Source organism: Cynoglossus semilaevis, chromosome 16 (assembly GCF_000523025.1).
Source record: "Cynoglossus semilaevis isolate Cse_v1.0 chromosome 16, Cse_v1.0, whole genome shotgun sequence".
Taxonomy (NCBI): Eukaryota; Metazoa; Chordata; class Actinopteri; order Pleuronectiformes; family Cynoglossidae; genus Cynoglossus; species Cynoglossus semilaevis.
In genome coordinates this window covers 16,187,565-16,208,609 of record NC_024322.1, presented here as the reverse complement: position 1 = coordinate 16,208,609, position 21,045 = coordinate 16,187,565, and the positions used below count along the sequence as shown (strand labels likewise).

The following is a 21,045-nucleotide window of genomic DNA, read 5'->3' as shown; positions in this document are numbered from 1 at the left end:
AAACACGCAGTCTAGGTTAACCATAGTGTGAATGTGTTAATATTTGTCTCTTTTAACTGGAAGAAAAGGAACGGAGACACAGCCCGCAGCAACCTTCAGACAGGGAGGCAACGTCCGCCTCACGGAGCTCACAGGCTGCAGCTAGAAAGGAAGGGAGGGAGGAAGGAAGGCATGCAGGGAAAGGGGAGGAAAGAAATTGCCAGTGTGTGGCAGCAACGACTAGGGAATCGGATTTCTTATTGCCAGAAACTGGAGTGAAGGGGACGGGAAAAAGGGGAGGAGAGTGACTGAGTCTGACTCAGCTAACAGTCTCTGCTCTTCATTTGGTTTAGACCTCTGAGTACAGGCAGCCCAGCCCTGGCAGCACGGCCGTCTTCTGTATAGTGTGTAGACCCCAATCCAGAAAGGATCCCACCAACCCCAGTGAAGTGTCCTCTGTGGGTGAGTTCTGGTCAGCCAGCAAAAATCTAATTACCTTCATTTTCGCTCTGCTGAAGTGATGCTTTCATTTCTCTTTTCTTTTTCTCAACACACACACACACACATACATCCCAGCAGTGTTGTTTACCAATGGATTTAAAACATAACTTCTTTGTTCCTCCTGCTCCTGTTTTCTTCCTTGTCTTCTTCTTCTTCTTCTTCTTCTTGTTTTGTCCCCATTGAGTCACATCTCTGTGTATGTGTGTGTGACCAGTGATGGTTCTCTGTGACTCAGCCCTGTTCCAAACACTTCAGCTGTGCTCCCGTAAAACAACACAACCTCACCTCCTCAGAGCAGAGGGAGAGTTTGTTCAACTTTCAGAAATTCTTTTAAAAAACGTCTGAATGGAAGAAATAAAAAAACACGACTGAGCCTCGAACACAACACGGCCGCTCAGAAAAATCTGTGGAAAATAAGTCTCACTCCAACGGCTAATATAACCAACGGCGATATTAAATAGTCCAGTGACTGCGAGAGGGTTTTTACAACCACATGTCAGTTTGTTGCCTGATCTGTGGGAAGGGGTGAGGAGGGTGAGGCACGGCGGTAGTGAGACAACGCAGAGATTAGTTTGGAGTTGGACAGTCTTGTTGTTTCAGGAGACGGTGGAAGGAAGAGAAAAACCTGACCCTCCCTAAAGAGTTCCTACAGAGTTTAAACCTGGTTTAATGAGACAATGGTGGTCGTCCACTGAGCCACCGAACCACCGATTTTATTCTCTCACACTAATTAACCACAGGATCTGGTTGTTTATCGGGTCAGTGTAAACAAGCGACGAACTGTTTACGTTCGGTTTTCTCTGAACTGTCATTAAATTCACAAAGGGTTTGATTGATGTTTCTTTGACTAATGTCCAGTTGTTGGACATTTAAAGGTTCCGCATGGTCCAAAAGAGTGAATCTGATGGAACAGTGTATCTCAGGGATTAGCCAACCCCTGGTCCGGGGACCAAGACTGGTCCGTGAGTTGATATCGGGCCACAGTGGGACACAGTGGAAAAAATGTACTTCAGTATTTACTAATTGTCTTCATTCTATAAGAATCCAGTCAGATAATCTGTCAATGTTTCAAAACAACAGGTCAAAGGTCATTCGGACTCTGATACTAACAGAATGAAGTCTGAAAGACGATTACCGGTTCGCGGTAACGGCTAGTACCGGCCCGCCGGTCCTCGGTACAAGAACGGTTGTGGACCGCTGACCCAGCTGATCCGTTCCTCTGACCTCTGCACACTTACTTTCGTTCTAACTCACAGCAGAAACAGAAAGCAGAGTGTTAGCAGATCTGTTTGTTTTTTGAGAGTGATGACGGTGAAAATTTGACGCTTTGACTTCTCTATATAAACGCTCAGACTGTGGAGAAGCTCGACATTCGTTACATCTTCACTTAAGACTCTGCTTCGTTACGAGTTGCGTCTGCAGTCAGTAACAGGTGACGAGGCGGCGGAAAAGGTTTATTTATGAAATTCAATTGATGTGAAAAAAAAAGAGGAGGAAAATATTTGAACCACTCACCGATATCTGCTTCTGTTTAGCTCCACACTGTTTTGGCATGATCTGAAGACGGCGATGGAACCCAAATTCTCCCGTGAGTATTTCAGTCCGAGCGCAGGTGCAGACGCTGCGATGGGTTTAATTGAAGAACTGCGGTCGATCCATGGACCGATTTTGTCATCTGTCTCGTGACCAGGTTTCCAAGACGACCCCGACATCAAGGTCATGTTGAAGGGGTCCACTCTGAGAAAGGTCAAGTCTAGTTCATGGAAGAAGCGGCGATTTTTCCGCCTCCTGGAGGACGGGCTGACCCTCTGGTACAGGTCCAGATGGGCCGGCAGACATTCAAGCTGTGAGTGGACCAGAGTTTCAATAATAATTATTGAAGTGATTTGCATCCTCACAAACAAATGTATTAACATTCAAGCTGTGAGTGGACCAGAGTTTACACATGTTTGACTGAGTGTCTGTCGTCTCTAGAGCAGAGCTGATTTTGGTAGAACCTAATTAGATGTTAAGTCCATGTTTTTCACCTTTGTTTTTCATGCAAAGAAGTACAAAAAAATGTCATATTTTTATTGTTATTTATTCATATAATAAAACTTTACAGAAAATATCTTGAATTCATCAAGCGGGCCAGGTCGAACACCATAGTGTGCCGGCTTGGCCCACAGACTGTATGTTTGACACCCCAGGCCTAAAAAAACAAAAATAATAGTAATAATTACTCTCTGAAGTCATTATTGATTGATAGTAATTATTGAAGTGATTTGCATCCTCACAAACAAATGTATTAGATATTTATTATTATGTGCCTGAGAAGAAAGGCATTTGAACCACTGCTATGTAGAGTGGTGGTTCTCAAACTGTGGTACCCACACCAGTGTTGGTACTACTATTTATTGGTTCCCTGGGAAATCTGTTTTTATTTCCACCATGTTGCAGAAAATATAATTAGAAGCCATTCTTTTCTACTTCCTGCTTCACTTGACAAATCTTTGACCCCAGAATATCTATATATTGTTTTGTTTTTTTTTCTTGCCTCTGTGTTAGTTCCCGTCACCGAGTTGGAGGCCGTGCGAGAAGGCCACCAGTCAGAAGTTCTGCAAAGCATTGCTGAGGAGTTTCCTGCGGACCACTGCTTCACCTTGGTGTTCCACGGCCGCCAAGGTAATCTGGACCTCATCGCCGACTCCCCAGACGAGGCCCAGGCCTGGATCCAGGGTGTACGCAAGCTAATTCACAGGTCTAGCACCATGAATGAAAAGGAGAGGCTGGACCAGTATCCTTTGAATTTGAGTTTGTCATTATAATATGTCAAAAGTAGGGATGTCCGATAATTTCCACTGGTCGATATTATCGGTACGATATTAGCATGTTTATGTAATATTTGTAAGAAAGGTAATCGTTTTTTTTCCCCATAGATAATAAAAACAAAAATCAAATGATGACGTGTGATCTAAAAATAGTTTTGGGGAAAAACATCTGTATATGAAAGTGAAAGTCTCTAGATGGCAGCATTGCTCATTTTATTAATCTATTTTAATAATCGTACAATTCATACCGTAGTTTGTGCCCCGCTATATCGGTATAGTTGATTTCGGAATCAGAAATTAAGTATTTGGACATATCGGATATTTGTAAAAACTTAATATCGGACATCCCGTAGTCATAAGTTGTGAATCACGCTTTGAGTGGTGATTTCCTTTAGCGTCCTGTCAGGTGGGTCTGGGACTGGTTTCGGAAAGCTGACAAAAACAAAGATGGAAAGATGGATTTTAAAGAAGTGCGGAAACTGTTGAAGATGATGAATGTAGAAATGAACGAGGAACACGCCCTGCATCTCTTCATGGTACGAGTTTAGTCTGAGGAGTCCAGGAGAATAAAAACAATAATTATAAATATATCTGAAGACTTTCAGCTGAATTAAATTGCTGTTTGGATTAGTGTATTTTTCAAAAAAAAAAATCTGTTTACAGAAAGTATTTTTGGATTTTTGGACCATAAAGCACGTACTAAATGTAGGAGCATACTACCACCTACAGTACTGCAGGGTGTAGTGTCACGGTATGACCAGTGATGTTTTGAAAAAACGCAGTCTGCTCTTTACGCCTTGATGTGCGATTCAATTTATTTATTTCAACTAATGAGAACTGTCTTGGATTTGTATCGATTTTAACCGATTTGCGATCCATCGTTACGTCCTTAATTGTTACACATTAATGCCTGATACTTATTGCTTTTTTTTCACCACTGTCTTGGACCATAAACTAACACAGAGCTGCTTCCTCCTCTGCTCAGATGGCTGATGTGTCCAACTGCGGCTCGCTGGAGATCGAACAGTTTGTCCATTACTACAAGCTGCTGACGCAGAGAGACGAAGTGTTGAAGGTGTTCCAGGACTTCTCCACTGATGGAGAGAGGCTGACGATGGACGAGCTGGAGAACTTCTTGAGGATAGAGCAGCTCAAGGAGGAAGGGAGTTCCCAGTATGCCCGGCAACTAATTGATCGCTATGAGCCGTCAGACTCAGGTGGAGTAGAGAAAACTGTGTGTGTGTCTCCCACGTCGGTTCACTTTTTTTTTACTTAGAACAGATCCATCTGATTCATCGTCTCTGGCTGTAACAACCCGTGCAGTTAATAAGAGTGCAGTGCAATGCATGCTGGGACAGACACTATTGATTTATTCCTCTTTTAAATCCATTAGAGGATTGGAAAAAACGCCAAAGCTTCAGAGTGATTCATAACTCACTGATTTGAAGGACCTTCTTAGACACTATAATACATGCTGCCTTCCACGGGGGAGGGTTTTTCTGGAACCACAGCCGAGTCACGGGATTGGAGCCAGCAACCCGTCCAACACCAACCCATGAGACTTTATTAAAGGGTTTTATTTAATAACTGTACTGTTATTAATAACATTAATATCAGCGTCGTTAACCAAAGGCATAGCCTCAAAAACGTTACTTTGGTTATAAACTGTAAATATTACATTTATTATTATTGTTTAAAATGTTCGCCCCAGTTTAAAAGCTGTGTGAAAACTCAGAACCACAAGATGAGGGTCAAATATGGTTTGACCCATATTGAGGAAAAGAATTCAGAACCACTGCTTTAACTTCCTTAACCACCAGGCCACCACTGCCCCACTGTATCGACATGGTTGATATCGGAATCGGAAATGAAGTGTTAGGACAATCAAAAACTGACTATCAGACATCCCTAGTATTATTAGTTCTAATATTAGAGTTGTAAATAAAACTTCATCACATTTACCACTCCCCGTTCCCAGATGAGGTCATTCAGGAACACATTGTCTTTTTACAATGTGTATTTCCTAAGAAAATATTTCAGAGGAAGTACACATTGTAAAGAGTTTTGTCGAGAAATGTTTCACTGAACCCATTTTAATCTGTCTCTGCTTTGATGAAGGACCATGGACTGAACCGGGCCGGTTCTAAAGTCTGTCTTCTGTCCATGTGTGCAGCTAAGAAACAAGGAGCCATGTCATTGGACGGCTTCCAGATGTACCTGTGCTCCCAGGAGAGCTCCATATTTGACCCAGGGCGCCAGGTTCTCCACCAGGACATGGAGCAGCCGCTCAGCCACTACTTCATCTCCTCCTCCCACAACACCTACCTCCTGGACAACCAGCTGAGTGGACAGAGCAGCCAGGAGGCGTACATCCAGTAAGAATACCAGTTGATGTGTGTGTCTTTGATTGCAGTAGTACTCGCTCCACTACGAAGTAAATATATACCAGGTTAAGATTAATGAATAATAGTAATAATAATGATAACAACTTGAACTTTATTGATCCCATATTTTGAAACATTCCTGTGTTAGCAGCAGATGTGCTGCAACAGGCTGCCCCCTGGAGGCGCCAAGCATGTGGTTCAACAGTGGGCAACAGTGATGGAAATATTTTAGACAAGTTAACACATTGTTGACGTGTGTGTGTGTTTGTGTGTGTGTGCAGGGCCTTGAAGCGCGGCTGTCGCTGTGTGGAAGTGGACGCCTGGGACGGTAGCGACGGCGAACCCATCGTCTACCATGGCCACACGTTGACGTCCAAGATTCTGTTCAAAGACGTCATTTCGACCCTGAAGACTTACGCCTTCACGGTGGGGTCGAATCCACAACTCTTTCATTCATGTCGTTAATGAAATATTTTTTTTGTAGTTAGTTTGTATGCCACCAGTAGAAACAGGAAGTAACAAAAAATCAGAATCAAAAATACGGATATCGACCCCCCCCCCCTCCCCTCTCGGGGAAACCACACTGTATTTGTGGTTCTGGTTCTCTTGGTTCCGCCTCTGACCGCTCTAACGTTTTATGTTTTCACATTCCTTTGTCGGGACATTCCTGTCCTCAGGCTTCAGACTTCCCCGTCATCCTGTCCCTGGAGAATCACTGTGGTGTGGAGCAGCAGACCGTTATGGCCCAGCACCTCAGCCAAATCCTGGGTGACATGTTACTGCGCCACCCGCTGGACGAACAGATGCCTCAGCATCTCCCTTCTCCACAGGTCAGAACCTTTTCCACCACTCAGGGCACGGTGGAAATGATTTATTTTATGCTTGTAAAAACATGTTTTTGTAGGAAATGACAACGGCTCAGAAGTTTGACTCACATTAGAAAAACACCATTTAAATCTAGGGATGTTCGATATGAACTTTTTGCCGATATTGTCCAAACACTTAATTTCTGATTCCGGTATTAACTGATACTCCATGGAGGACTTGGACAGTTAGGGGACAAGACTGGGTCTGGGTCTTACAGTATTTGTTGTGTTTTTTTTTTCTTACAGAAGCTGAAGGGTAAGATTATACTGAAAGCCAAGAAGATGGGTGGTGCCGACGGAGGCCAAGATGGACACCTGATGGACGAAGTCAGTGATGAAGAAGAGCTTGCTGACGGTGATGCTGAGAGTGCGGAGGAGCCACCGTCGAAGAAATGAATGGACGGATGGACAGACGGATGGAGGGATGGATGAACGGAGGGTGATGGATGGGTGGCAGGATGGGTGGATGCATGGATTTACCAGAAAGTTTTTTTTTTGTGTCTCGTCAACATGGACCTACTGTACTTAGTCAAACCAGTGGCTAATGTGGGCGTGAATTGTTGGCTGTGTATGTGACCCTGGGATGGACTGGGTGTGACCCCGCCCCCACCTGTTCACTGCTGGGATTGACTCTGAAAAGGTTCTGTGTTTTCATTCCACAATCTGTTCTTTCATTCTGTAGAAGTCCAACCTTTCCAGGGAGTTGTCAGACCTGGTGGTTTACTGCAGGAGCAAGCAATTCCAGGGCTTTGAACACGCCCGTGACCACGGCACATGTCTGGAGATTTCCTCCTTCTCTGAGTCCAAGGCCAAGAGACACGCTAAGGATAAAGGTCAGCATTCTGTTGTTTAAAAAACAACAAAAAACCTGGTGGTCCATGATGAGTTCTGTGGCCAACGCGCCCTGGACTGGACCTGGACCTGGGCTCTGAGCTCTGGGTACTGTAACAGGATTATATGTTATCAGTGCAACATATTTATTTTATTTATTTGTTGACCTGGGGGCATTTCTTCTGCCCCCTCCCCTCCTGCCCCAGTTGACCTGGGGGCATTTCTTCTGCCCCACTGCCCTCCTCCCCCCTCAGGGACAGATTTCATCCAGTACAACACGAGGCAGCTCAGCAGGATTTACCCCAGTGGTCTCAGGACCGACTCCTCCAACTACAACCCCCAGGACTTGTGGAATGTAGGCTGCCAGATAGGTGAGAGAAACAGTGCCATCTACTGGTTTTACTTAATCAGCTCATCATTTCATTATTGTAGTTACAGTAGTATCAACCATACCCATATAGCGGGTCAGTGGAGGCCTGGTGAAGTGATCACTAAAGTGATGGGTTAAAGCAGTGTTTCTCAATTACTTTCTGCCATGCCCCCCCTAGTGGACAGAAGTTTTTTCACCCTCTCAAATTGAAATACTATTAAGGGATTGGTAATATTTATTTATTTCTCAGTACAGACCACTGTATGAGTTGCTGGCACCAACATTCTGCATACAATCCCCAATTATTAAAATAGATTAATACAATGAGCAATGCTGCCATCTAGTGGCTTTCACCTTCATATACAGCCCTTTTTCCTCAAAACAATTTTTAGGACAAACATCATTTAGCGAAACCCAGGTATTGTGTTATCAGGTTTTCATTATCTGAGGTAAAAACAATAAAAATTCTTACAGATATTACATAATATTGGTCGTCCGATATTATCGGACATTTCTGGTTTTCATTTTCCAACAACACTCCTTAGTTTCAGCACTTCTCTCCGTTTCCTGTAGTGGCTCTGAACTTCCAGACAGCGGGACTGGAGATGGACCTGAACGATGGCCTCTTCAGGCAGAACGGCTCCAGCGGCTTTGTCCTCAAACCGGACTTCCTGCGAGACGGTAACACTCAGTTCAGTCCAGAGAAGCCAGAGGAGCGACCAGGCTACAGACCCCTGCGTTTGTCCATACAGGTCCAAAATACTGACAAACTTTTACGAGGACACTGCAAAGTCTTCAATAGCTGTAAACACTGACCTTTGTGGTCCAGACCTAGAAATATGTTTCCATGGTAACCAGGTGATAAGTGGACAGCAGCTGCCAAAGGTGAACCAGAAGGAGGGCTCCATCGTTGACCCTCTGGTGAGGGTGGAGATCTATGGAGTTCCACAGGACCAGGCCCGAGAGGAGACCAGTCACATCAACAACAATGGTGAGAAAATGTCAAGAAAATCTAGTCTAAAAAACTTTATCGTTAACATTAACTCTAACAGGGAGTCAGTGTTAGCAATTACCGTGTGGACTGAGGTATTATTTAGGGCTCTGGCGATACAATAGTATCGCGACACAGGGGCAAGATAGTGTTATAACGATATATTGAGTTTTTTAAAAACAAAGCAAACACATCGACGATATATTGAGTTTTTTTAAACAAAGCAAACACACAATGTTGTTCCATTTTGGCATCAGGTTTAATATAAAAATAAATGAACCAACACCATGAATAATTGAAAAATCAATACAGTAATGTTGAATATCGATACGGTATCGTGAAACGAAACATTGCGATATTTGAGTGTATTGATATTTTCTTACACTACTGCACACAGTGATCGAGCTACAGCTACAATACAGTTCAGCTACAAATATTCACATGGTCATGGACGTCCTCTGTTGTCGACCCCAACTCACAGGTTTCAACCCCTCGTGGAACGAAACTCTAAACTTCACGGTTCACGCCCCGGAACTGGCGCTGGTTCGTTTCGTGGTGGAGGATTACGACAAGGCGTCCAAGAATGACTTCATCGGACAGTTCACGCTTCCATTCACGTGCATCCAAACAGGTGTGACGCAGGAACCTGCAGAACCTCGAGAACACGGGTGAGAACCTGAGGGCAACTGTCACTCATTCTGTCAAACCTCCTCCCTCCAGGATATCGTCACATACACCTGCTCTCCAAAGACGGAACAGCCATCCCCCCCTCCTCCATCTTTGTCAACGTCAGCATCTCAGAGCGAACCTGAAGATGAAGACGAAGATGAAGAGAACGTCTGCGGTCTGGAGACAATGAGGAAAACCATCGTCGACCACGGGATCTGTCAGCGTTAAAGTCTGCCTGTACTTTCACACTGACAGCAGTGAGTCTGACTCTGTTACCGTACTTTCCTCTGCTGCATGTGTACATAATACTTCTACAAATATACTGTACATCCAGAAAAAAAAAAAAAAATCAAGAGCGACTATTTTTCGGATGTGAAAATACTTTACAGAATCAGTAACAAATAAACTTCAAGTATTACGTCAGTAAATCTGGGGTCATGTGCTCATTTGAAACACCCCAGGGTGTGGGATTCAAACCTGCAACCATCTGAAGAGCCACGATGTTCAAATCTGTACTAGCGCCACCTACAGGTCCAGAGTGAAGTGAATCTACTTGCTCGAAGCTGATGTACAGGTTTGAACAGAAGTGCAGACTTCAACACTGATCAGAATCAATACTTTATTGACTGGTTAATGAGTTTCATTATTGATTGTTGCTGTATTTGAACCTGAGATCAGTGAACCAGCTGCACTCTTCTTCAGTGTTCCAGTACAACAACAATGGACGCATGGACAAGAGGACAGTCAGAGGACTCCACTCTGTCTTTCTCCTCACTTCCACCTTCACTCTGATTCTCTTCAGTTAGCTCAGCTGCTGTACTATAGGTGTCCACCAGGGGTGTCCGATAATATTGGCTGACCGACATTATCCCTCTCCCAGACTCCCCTGCAGGGCCTCCTTCAGGGTCAGACTCATGGCCTCCGTTTGTTTGACCACTCCCTCCTCCACCGACGCCCCCGGGTGGCGTCTGCGCAGATGTTTGACCACCTGGAACTTCTGCCTGGCTCTGTAAGAGCAGTGGCCGCAGCCGAAAGGCTGTTGGTTCGTGTGAGACAGGAAGTGGTGCCTGAGGCCCGCGGGCCATCGGAAGGCCTTGGGACACAGGCCGCAGGTGTAGAGGCGAGCGTCGCTGTGCTGCCGCTGGTGTGTGTTCAGTATAAATCTGGTTTTGAAGGCTTTGCCGCATTTCTCGCACATGTAGGGTCGAAGGTCACAGTGTTGGGTGTCCCTGTGGGCGCGGAGGGCGTCAGCTCTGTTGGTGCGGTAGTCGCACTCACCACAGGCGTAGGATTTCTCTCCTGCACCACACAGAAACATACTGTCACATATACACCCATACGTAGACGAGTACATACAGATTTACTATGAAGTAATAAACAAATATTACTAATTATTTTAAACATGACACGCAATACAATAATATAATAAAATATCACCAAAAAACATCTGAATTTAGGTTGAGTTTCAATTCTGAGGATTTTTTGACTTTGTATAAAAAACAACTGTGTATTTTTTATTTTTAAATTGAAATCAAGCGAGCCGGTTTTGGCCCCCAGGCCGTATGTTTGACACCCACTGTTTTAAATATTACACATCAGTACCCGTGTGCCTTGTCATGTGGTATTTGAGTTGACTGGACCACTTGCACCTGTAGCCACAGTCTGGACACAGGTATTTCTTCTCCTCCTGGTGAACTCTCAGGTGAAGCTGCAGTGAAAGAAAGGAAACGACCGTTGATAAAAGTTGACGTGCTGTAAATATGTACTTTCATATCCAAGGCCGTCGACCCGACCTCACCTTCAGCCTGGACGGATCAGCGCAGGTGTAGGTGCACAGCCGGCAGCCGTACGGTTTCTCCCCGGTGTGCGTGCGGATGTGCCGCGTCATCTTCTGCCTGTTTCCCGTTGAATACTCACAGTCTCTGCACTTGTACAGCCGACTGCCGTCGTGTGTCTGCAAATGACGCTCCAACACCGGCCTGTGTGGACTGGCAAACGAACACCTGCCGCACGCCAGCATCTCGTCCTCGGGACGACCCTCCTGGTGTTGGTGTTCCAGGTGCAGAGCCAACAGAACCCGACTGTCTCTTTGACAAACTCTTTTCCGACAGGCGGTGACGTGACGCTGAAATGTCGTGGGTCGCAGTGACGTGAAGGAGCACAGTTCACACCGGAATCTTCCATCTGTCCCAGTGAAATGATAACAGACAATAATAATCTGATGTAGAGATGATGATGATGATGATGATGATGTGATTTCTGGCTGATGGAGTTCTTGATCTGTTGGATTTTCAGATCCCTCGTTACCTTTAGAGCAGTTCTCTCCTGCAGTCGGACATTTCTCTGAAAATCCTGGGCTTTGGTTTGGAAGACGTCCATCAAGGCCTTGAGTTTTGACCTGAGCACCGTGGGAATTTAACACAGTCTCATCAGCATCTGTGTCTGGAACTACAAGCACCTGCACCGGTCCATCCAGGACTGAAGCTTCTGTTTGGTCGCTGTCAATATTCGTTATTTTCTGGTTTTGTACACAGGAGAATTCAGGATCTGTATTTGGAGAGAACGTTCTACCCACCAGCTCAGGCGTTTCCTGACTTACAGAGTCAAGGTCACACTCTTCATTGACACTTGTCTCCTCCTCCTCCTCCTCCTCCTCTTCCATCTCCTCAGATAAACATGTTGACCTTGGAAGGTCCTCTTTTCCTTTTAACGTTTCAGAATAAGTGGTTAAAATCAATGTACAGTACTCATCAGAGCTGCCTGTAAGGCTCTCATTGCCGCCCTCTTGTGGCTCATTGTCCAGCGCACCAACAGATTTCGTGTTCTTCGTTTCAGTTTGTTTCCTGAGTTCTGCTGCAGCGGGAGCCTCAGCCCGTTCTCCCTGAGGTCCTCGCTCTCCTTCGGCGGTTTGTTTCAGCCGCTCGGCCGTGAAGGACTTCCTGTAGAAATCACCAGCTTCCTCCGTGGAACTCCGTTCTTTCTCCTTGGCAGCGTACTTCTCCAGCCACCTCTGGTCTCCAGGTACATACCCATGAGCCTTCCTCTTGTGCAGGAACAGACTGACGGTACTGAACGACACGTAGGGACACAGGGCGCAGTGGAACTCCTTCAGCCTGGTGTGTTGGCAGTTCTCGTGATTTCGCAGCGCTTGTCGGTAGCGGGTAGTGTAGGTGCAAAAGGTACACTGATGCACCGGGGGGTGTCCGTCACCTCCGGAGTGTTTGGATGTCATGTGACTGCGAAGTTCGTATTTGCGCTTGCAGGCGAACGCACAGATTTCACAAATGAGCGACTTGGCTTGGTGTCGTAGTTTGTGGCTCTTCAGCTGGTCCGTGCGGTGACAGCGATACGTGCACTGATCACACTGGTGCCTGCAGATGAAAACGAAATTCAGTGATAACTAAGGATGTAATGATAGTTTTTACAGTTTCTTTTTGACATTTTTTTTAATAACTAATGATTCATCAAACTCATCACAACATGTACCTCATGTCTCCTGCGTGTTTCCTCATGTGGACGGTCAGGTAGTGCTTCCATTTGGTGACGTATCCACAGTCGGAGCACATGAAGTTCTTGTCGTCTGAGTGCGTGAGCATGTGTCTGGAGAGGGAGGACTCGTCTCGACACCTGAAGTCACACACACCACATTTGTGGGGCTTCTCACCTTGGAAGGAAAAAACACATTTAGGTGAAACTTGTTATAGCCAATGTAAAAAAGGAGGGATGTTTTTCCCCAAAAGTTTTCATATTTTCAGAGGAATAATAATGATGATGATAAGACATCCCTATAAAAAAGTGAGAAGAACAAGAACGTGTGTCTCACTGTTGTGCGTCAACGTGTGTCTCCTCAAGCTACGTCTGTGAGAGGTGGCGTAGCTGCACTGAGAACAGCGGTGGATCTTCTCGTTGGGGTGACAGCGTCTTACGTGCCGCTCAGACTGTACGGGGTTGAACGTGAAGAAGGAACAGAAGTCACAGCAGAGCTTGTCGGAGCCGGCGTGGCCGCTTCGCTGGTGTCGGAGGAACAGGGCTTTGTTAGAGCAGGAAAACTCACACTGTGAGCAGTGGTAGGCCCGGTGGGTCTGAAAATGAGTGAGCATCTCCGCCTCTGTTTGGAAAACAGCCCCGCAGGCATGGTAGCGACATTCCACCGCCTTGACCTCGGGGTCTTCTCTCTCCTTCGGCGGTTCGTTTCAGCCGCTCGGCCGTGAAGGACTTCCTGTAGAAATCACCAGCTTCCTCCATGGAACTCCGTTCTTTCTCCTTGGCAGCGTACTTCTCCAGCCACCTCTGGTCTCCAGGTACATAACCATGAGCCTTCCTCTTGTGCAGGAACAGACTGACGGTACTGAACGACACGTAGGGACACAGGGCGCAGTGGAACTCCTTCAGCCTGGTGTGTTGGCAGTTCTCGTGATTTCGCAACGCTTGTCGGTAGCGGGTAGTGTAGGTGCAAAAGGTACACTGATGGACCGGGGGGTGTCCGTCACCTCCGGAGTGTTTGGATGTCATGTGACTGCGAAGTTCGTATTTGCGCTTGCAGGCGAACGCACAGATTTCACAAATGAGCGACTTGGCTTGGTGTCGTAGTTTGTGGCTCTTCAGCTGGTCCGTGCGGTGACAGCGATACGTGCACTGATCACACTGGTGCCTGCAGATGAAATACGAAAATCAGTGATAACTAAGGATGTAATGATAGTTTTTACAGTTTCTTTTTGACATTTTTTTTAATAACTAATGATTCATCAAACTCATCACAACATGTACCTCATGTCTCCTGCGTGTTTCCTCATGTGGACGGTCAGGTAGTGCTTCCATTTGGTGACGTATCCACAGTCGGAGCACATGAAGTTCTTGTCGTCTGAGTGCGTGAGCATGTGTCTGGAGAGGGAGGACTCGTCTCGACACCTGAAGTCACACACACCACATTTGTGGGGCTTCTCACCTTGGAAGGAAAAAACACATTTAGGTGAAACTTGTTATAGCCAATGTAAAAAAGGAGGGATGTTTTTCCCCAAAAGTTTTCATATTTTCAGAGGAATAATAATGATGATGATAAGACATCCCTATAAAAAAGTGAGAAGAACAAGAACGTGTGTCTCACTGTTGTGCGTCAACGTGTGTCTCCTCAAGCTACGTCTGTGAGAGGTGGCGTAGCTGCACTGAGAACAGCGGTGGATCTTCTCGTTGGGGTGACAGCGTCTAACGTGCCGCTCAGACTGTACGGGGTTGAACGTGAAGAAGGAACAGAAGTCACAGCAGAGCTTGTCGGAGCCGGCGTGGCCGCTTCGCTGGTGTCGGAGGAACAGGGCTTTGTTAGAGCAGGAAAACTCACACTGTGAGCAGTGGTAGGCCCGGTGGGTCTGAAAATGAGTGAGCATCTCCGCCTCTGTTTGGAAAACAGCTCCGCAGGCATGGTAGCGACATTCCACCGCCTTGACACCGTGGACGTCCAGGATGTGTTTGAGAAGTTCTTTGTGCGATGAAGTCTGGAAAGAACAAGACTCCAGGACGCAGGTCGCCGCGTCGCTGCCTCTTGGAATGTTGTGCGTCTTCATATGAGCTTTTAGTGACTTGCTCTGGTGAAAACGCAGACCACAGCTGGGGCAGGCGTAGGTGTGACGGTTTAAACCTCCCTCTGCTACATCAGAGTCAGCATGTACGCTGATGATGTGCCGACGGATCGCGTTCCTCTCCACTGCTGAGTAATCACACAGGTGACATTTGTGAATCTTTTCACCTGCCTCGCGGAGTCGGTGTACACGAAGCTTACTCCTGCTGGTGAAGACACGTTTACAGGTGGGACACTGCAGACCGGGGTTGGGGGAGTGGAAGTGGACAGGCTCCTGGAGGTGGGACCCCATCCTGAAGCACCAGTGACACGTGGGGCAGGTGTGGCTGTAGTCAGTGTGGCCTACACTGTGGGCAGGATGCTCTAGTGGACAACAACCAGAGAGACAACCGCAGTAAGTAACGTCAACAGTTACCAATGAATCAACCGCAGTAAGTAACGTCAACAGTTAACAACAAACTAACTCTACTGTCTAAAAACGTAACTAAATTCACGCAAACTATTTTGATATAAAATGATTGACAGTAAAGTCAACAGTCTGCAGATTACTATAATAGCAGTACTTTAAATATATACGCAGTTATTAAAGAAACCCCGTTCATTGAACCAGTGCAGTATACTGCAGTAAAACCTAATGTAGCTAACTCCTTAGCTCAGTCCGGTTCTTACGTTTAATTCAACGTCTGCTCCTCAGGATATATGCACACAGTGACGTGTAATATCATGTTGAATGACTTTAAAAAATAATTATCTTTTAAAATAAAAACAGTGCAGCAAGGACCGCACAGTAAACCCGTCATAAACAACCATAATACATGTTATTACCGCAGCTTCATCTTCTTCTCCTGCCGTGACGTCAAAAGTGTCATCAAGATTGTCGCCACACTGACCCCTGCTGATATGCTTGCGAAACTACAGCTTCCTCCGATCTCCTCCCACAGTCCAGAAACATGGAAGAATAAGAATGTTTTTATTTTAATACCATCCATCCATCCATCCATTTTCATCCGCTTATCCGTTACCGGGTCGCGGGGGCAGCAGTCGCCACCCAAATCACATTGCACCGTACCAACCCCCCAAACCTTCCTGCGGGTGGTGAGTCCACTGGAAGCTATTAACCGCCCTAACCGGGATTCGAACTTGTCCAGGAGGTGAACCCTGGTGTTCCACACCAATGACAGAGACATTGCCTCTGGGCCAAAGCGCCACTTTATTTTAATACATTTTACACATTTTATAAAAACATCAACAATTGACCCAGTTACTTAAAACATACTATTAAATGTGGTAAATACAAATAATTAGCATAAGGCTAATCGATTACTCGATCTCGATCTGTGGACCTGTGATGGACTGACGAACTGTCCACGGTCTGACCCTACCTTCACCCGATTTCAGATGAATATGAAGGACTTTTTATTATTTTACTTTTATATATTTCTACTTTTAAAAGGCGTACAGCTGTACAACTTCCAACAGGAGGCGCGCTGAGTCCGTCTATGTAGTCTGTGCACAGACAGTGCAGTTTGATTTGGTGATAAAGAACAGATTTGAATAAATACAAATGTGCCACTATTTTGAAATATGAAAATTTATAAACACACTTCCTGGATAAACTTTTATTTCCTACTCTTTGTTTGTTTGTTGTTTTTGTATTTCTAGCTTACAGCATGTGTGATGAAGATTGACTGACAAGCTCATCCACCAATCACAGACAAGGAGTGAAAGGCGTAAGTTCGTGTGTGTTCGCCACTTCACCTCGGCGTGTCTCTCACCGAACACCAGTCAGAGTGTGGACGAACCGGAGGAAAAGTCTGCTCCGTGGAAGTTCACGGTACAAACAGTCTGGTGTGACGTCACTGATGGCTGACCCACTGAGCGACGTCAGTTCATAACAGCTGTTGACCCACAGACTGCGGAGTGGGCTGAATGGGTCTGGACCTCTGTGCGTCCTACTGGCTGGATATCGGGTCGGATGGGATGCACGGTGAGTTTCATCTGCTGTGAGGAGGACTTTCTGCAGATGCCAGTGTTCCACCATGAGGAGGAGGAGGAGGAGGAGACGAAGGAGAAGAAGGAGAGAGTGAAGAAGGTAAGGACTGTCTCCACGGTCACGTCCGTTTACACATGTCTTCATGTTTATCACCGATTGCAAAAGAAGTTGTGCGTGTGTTTGTGTGCGCGCGTGCGTGAGTCTAGGTTCTAGTTCACAACCTGTTGCTTAGTTTAAAACTTTTTTTTAACTTGTTGATTATAAACTCATGACAGGATGATGATCGAACTGGCCGATCGGTATCGGATGAAATCTGAATCAGAACTTGAGTTCTGATTCTGATATCAACCGATACCGATCGGCAAGCCGCCCCTCTGAAATTGAAATATTATTAAGGGCCTGGTAATATTTATTTATTTATCTATCAGTACAAACCTCTGTATGAGTTGCTGGCTCCAGCATTGTACATTATCGGAGGAAAAACCGATAAATTCTTACAGATATTACACAATTATGCTAATATCGGCCGACCGATATTATTGCACATCCCTAATTTTTACTGTCCAGTAGAGTCCAGTCCAGTCCACTAGAGTCCAGTCTGGTGTATTGCAGGTCATGTGACCTGTTCTGTCTGCGGTGACTCTAACATTTGTGAATGGAGTAACCCATTCACAGTAATGAGGCCGACTGTGATCAGTCCAAGTCCAATCATGTTTGTTGTCTGCATGACAAAAACACACTGTGAGACGTTCACTTGATTCTTTCTACCTGCAGTGATGTCATGGAAATTACCCCCCCGTACCCCCCACACGCCCGCCCCCGTCCTGCACTGTGAGCCAGTGTTTTGATTGGTGTTGAATGCACCACTGTGTTTCTTAAATGTTCCACAGCCGCAGGCTTGACATTTCCTGTGTGTGGAATGTAGTGATTGACCTCTGACCTTTGGCTCTGTCTGACCCCACGACCTTCCGGGCTGATTATGGTTGACGTGTTAGTGAAAAATATGATAAACCAAACTGGCCGTGTGTCTCTGACGGCTTAGCGTAGAGGATGCATTGTTATTACCCCAGTCACAATTAGCTCCATGTTGGCAGCTCAAATCTGACTTCTGACCTTTGACCTCTGAGGTGCGTTCAGGTGCAGTTTAAGGACTTTACCACTGATAGTTAACGGCGCCGATTCACTCCTCACACAGTTAGTGTCAAATCAGTCAGGAGTGAATTTTGCACCGGGGTGTCAGACGAGGGCGGGGCTTCCCTGACTTTCCAGGATGTTAGGTACAGGTATGCGGAGGACTGAGAGTTACCTGCCGCCCCCTGCTGCATTCCGATGGCTGTGGAAACACTGCGCCCTCTGTGCTGCGTCTGACAGGAGGCCTATCGTTTCACTCCGACCTGCTGCCACTGACCTGCACAAGTGCCGCAGAACAAGAGCCTCTCTGTCTGTTCCTGTGTGGAACCGTGGCCAGTGTGTGCTTGACCCAGCAGAGGATTCTGGGTCCTCGGCTAGACTTGACCTCTGTCGTTGTACCTGTGAATGTCCACCGGGAGTTCTCTGGCAGAACTCTTCAGAAAGAATCTGTTGTTTTTTTTGATTTAATCAACTGTTTGCAGTCAGTGGTTCCTAAAGAAAGATGGAGGTTCTGATTGGTTCGTTTCCCTGACCTTCGAGGGGTCGTCGTTGTGTGATAATCTGATTAATTTCACAAATGAATTGACGTGTTCATTTTGACCATTCTATTATTTATAATGATTGTATGTATTGGCAAGAACCTGGCGATATGATATGTGTCACGATACAGAGGCAACGATACGATATATCGCGATACACTGCGATGCATGATATAATACAATAGGCATTTTGTTATATATATGGTATCATGAAACAAAATATTCTGATACTATACATATCACAAAACGATACGGATATGATATATTGCGATACTATAGGCACAGCGATATTCTGAACTTTTTATTTTCCGCAATGCCAAACTGTCGTTATAGTAAAGAGACAATGCCGTTCCATCTGAACATCATGTTACTAACATTTGGAACAGAGCTCTGTTCTCAGAGACTTGTGAGTTTGGTGATTTTCCAAACGGCCCACCCCCCCACCCCCCCTTAACTTTTGGCAGGGTGATGCTTGCATTTGCTCTTGGCACCATTGAATTACCCCCCCCTGACCCCTCCGACCCCCCCGTACACCTCTGTGGTCTCCTGGTTGCTGTGCGCGGCGTTTTGTTTTTGTTTGTTTTTCCCTCCGTTTCCTCTCGTTCACCTACAGTAGGTCAAGGGTCAAGGCCTGTCCACCCACGTTGCCAAATCATGTCTTCATCACCAGGAGAATGTTTTTCTTTGAAAATCCAATAACCCCCCCCCTCAACATGCTGCATTTACTCTGAATACACAGAGGAAGAAAGACCCCCGCTTTTTTTTTTGTCCCTCTTTTTCTCTCTGCCCCAGTGCTTATAACAAGCCAGGGCAGATCATTGTGGGGGGGAGAAGGGGGGGAGAGGGGGGAGTGGTGGTATTGTGACGGGTGTCTCGGAAATAAGTTAGCATTTTCGACATTCCATCCTGAAGGAATTTCCTTGGAATGTCTTTCCCTGGAATATGGTGCAGCAGTGACTGTAATCAGGAAATCTCAGGAACACCTGTGAGATCTTCACCGGGGGGGGGGGTCGGGGGTTACTGTGATGTGTACTACCCCAGACTGTACTGCGTGTTTGTCGTGTCACTACAGCGACAGTTGAAACTCGATAGTCTTCCAGAAAAAGACACATTCCCACATTCCCACACGCCCACCCTGATCTCACCCTCAACAACCAGACCAGGAATTTTTCATTAAGTCACTCTCTTGGACTCGTGTGTGACACGTGCCGAAAAAATTGCGCAGAAGTGCGTTGTAGTTGACGTCATCTGCAAACGTGGAGTACCGTGAAAAAAATAGTTTTTTTTTTTTTTAAGAGAAATACAAAGTCCAGATACTGCAGTTGTCTGGTTGTCAGTTGTTGTAGTTCCGCTCACTTCCTCTAGGGCTCTGTTTACTATCTCTCCTGGTGTAAACGTAATTGGACCAATCACAGGGAAGTCCAGAGGACAGACAGGACACTATTATTAGCCCCGTGCTAACACTATTTAAGGGCTCCATGCTGCAGGGGCAACTGTGTAACGCAGCAGCGCCTCCTGCTGCACGGTCCTTTTCTGGGAAGTTAATTCAATTAAAGCAGACAAAAGGCCACTGGCACCAATGAAGCTTTGCTGTCATTTAGACTCCACACACACACACACACACACACAGCCACCCAGCAGTCCGGTGTGATTTAGCCCAGTATAATACCCAGTTAGCAGCCTGGTTACCATGGTAACAGTCCGAGCTGTGGAGAAACGCAGCTTTGTGTCTGAGAAGTGAATCTTGTCAGTGTGTGACAGACAGGATGTCCCCACCACACACAGATGAGAGTACCACACACACACACACATACACAAACTTATGAATAAACGAAGACCACAACTTTAGTAGACCCAATATACTGACCTGTGTGACCTTTGTGACCCCTGTGACCCCTGTGACCTACAGCAGTAACTAGAAGTCACCGTGGGTACAGCTGAGATATGGACACGTGTTCAGAGACCATTTCACTTAATTACCCCGGGGGGCGAGGGTGGGGGGGGGGTATTGATCATGAGGGTAGTTACACGATCAGTTGCCCTTAAGGCAAGTGAAAAAATTAGTATAAATATGTATTTGCATAGTGAAAAAATTAGTATAAATATACGTATGTATTTGCCCTTCATGTGGCGCCTCTGTGTGTGTGTTGGTGTGTGTGTGTGTGTGTGTGTGTACACGTGATCCTCCATTACTATGCCAAACAACGTGTTACTGCTTCACATGGGCCAACATGTTTTTGGGTGGGCCAGTAGGGGGCAGACTGCGCCGCACGTTGTTTGCCGCGGTGACTGTGTCTGTTTTAATGCATGAAGTGGACGTTTTCTCAAACATAAGGTTTGTGTGGCCTAAACTGGGACGACAAGTGTGAGCTCATAGGACATGCTGTTCCAATTTAGACCAGGCCGTTA

The 21,045-nt window shown here is 46.0% G+C and overlaps 3 protein-coding genes across 3 annotated transcripts in view; 2 read left to right on the top strand and 1 right to left on the bottom strand.

The window, feature by feature from the left end:
* The first annotated feature begins 344 nt into the window (after window positions 1-344).
* Window positions 345-9,829, top strand: plcd4b (phospholipase C, delta 4b). Its single transcript, XM_025063913.1, is given in 16 exon segments — window positions 345-441; window positions 2,016-2,068; window positions 2,171-2,326; window positions 3,028-3,256; window positions 3,697-3,826; window positions 4,276-4,507; window positions 5,464-5,665; window positions 5,956-6,100; window positions 6,352-6,504; window positions 6,787-6,937; window positions 7,221-7,373; window positions 7,626-7,742; window positions 8,315-8,493; window positions 8,600-8,732; window positions 9,214-9,363; window positions 9,453-9,829. Coding segments are annotated over 15 exon segments (2,241 nt in total). The 5' UTR covers window positions 345-441; window positions 2,016-2,049; the 3' UTR covers window positions 9,545-9,829.
* Window positions 9,830-10,006: 177 nt separating this feature from the next.
* znf142 (zinc finger protein 142) lies at window positions 10,007-15,394 on the bottom strand (the record flags this gene model as incomplete). Its single annotated transcript, XM_025063735.1, has 6 exons — window positions 10,007-10,700; window positions 11,004-11,109; window positions 11,200-12,299; window positions 13,580-14,052; window positions 14,169-14,346; window positions 14,506-15,394. Coding segments are annotated over 6 exons (3,180 nt in total), but the record flags the coding sequence as incomplete, so codon positions are not given.
* Window positions 15,395-16,649: 1,255 nt separating this feature from the next.
* Window positions 16,650-21,045, top strand: part of tns1b (tensin 1b) — a 66,691-nt gene continuing 62,295 nt past the window's right edge. Inside the window, 1 exon segment of the mRNA XM_025063734.1 lies at window positions 16,650-17,065. Within this exon segment, the coding sequence (XP_024919502.1) occupies window positions 16,949-17,065 (117 nt within the window). The 5' untranslated portion in view covers window positions 16,650-16,948.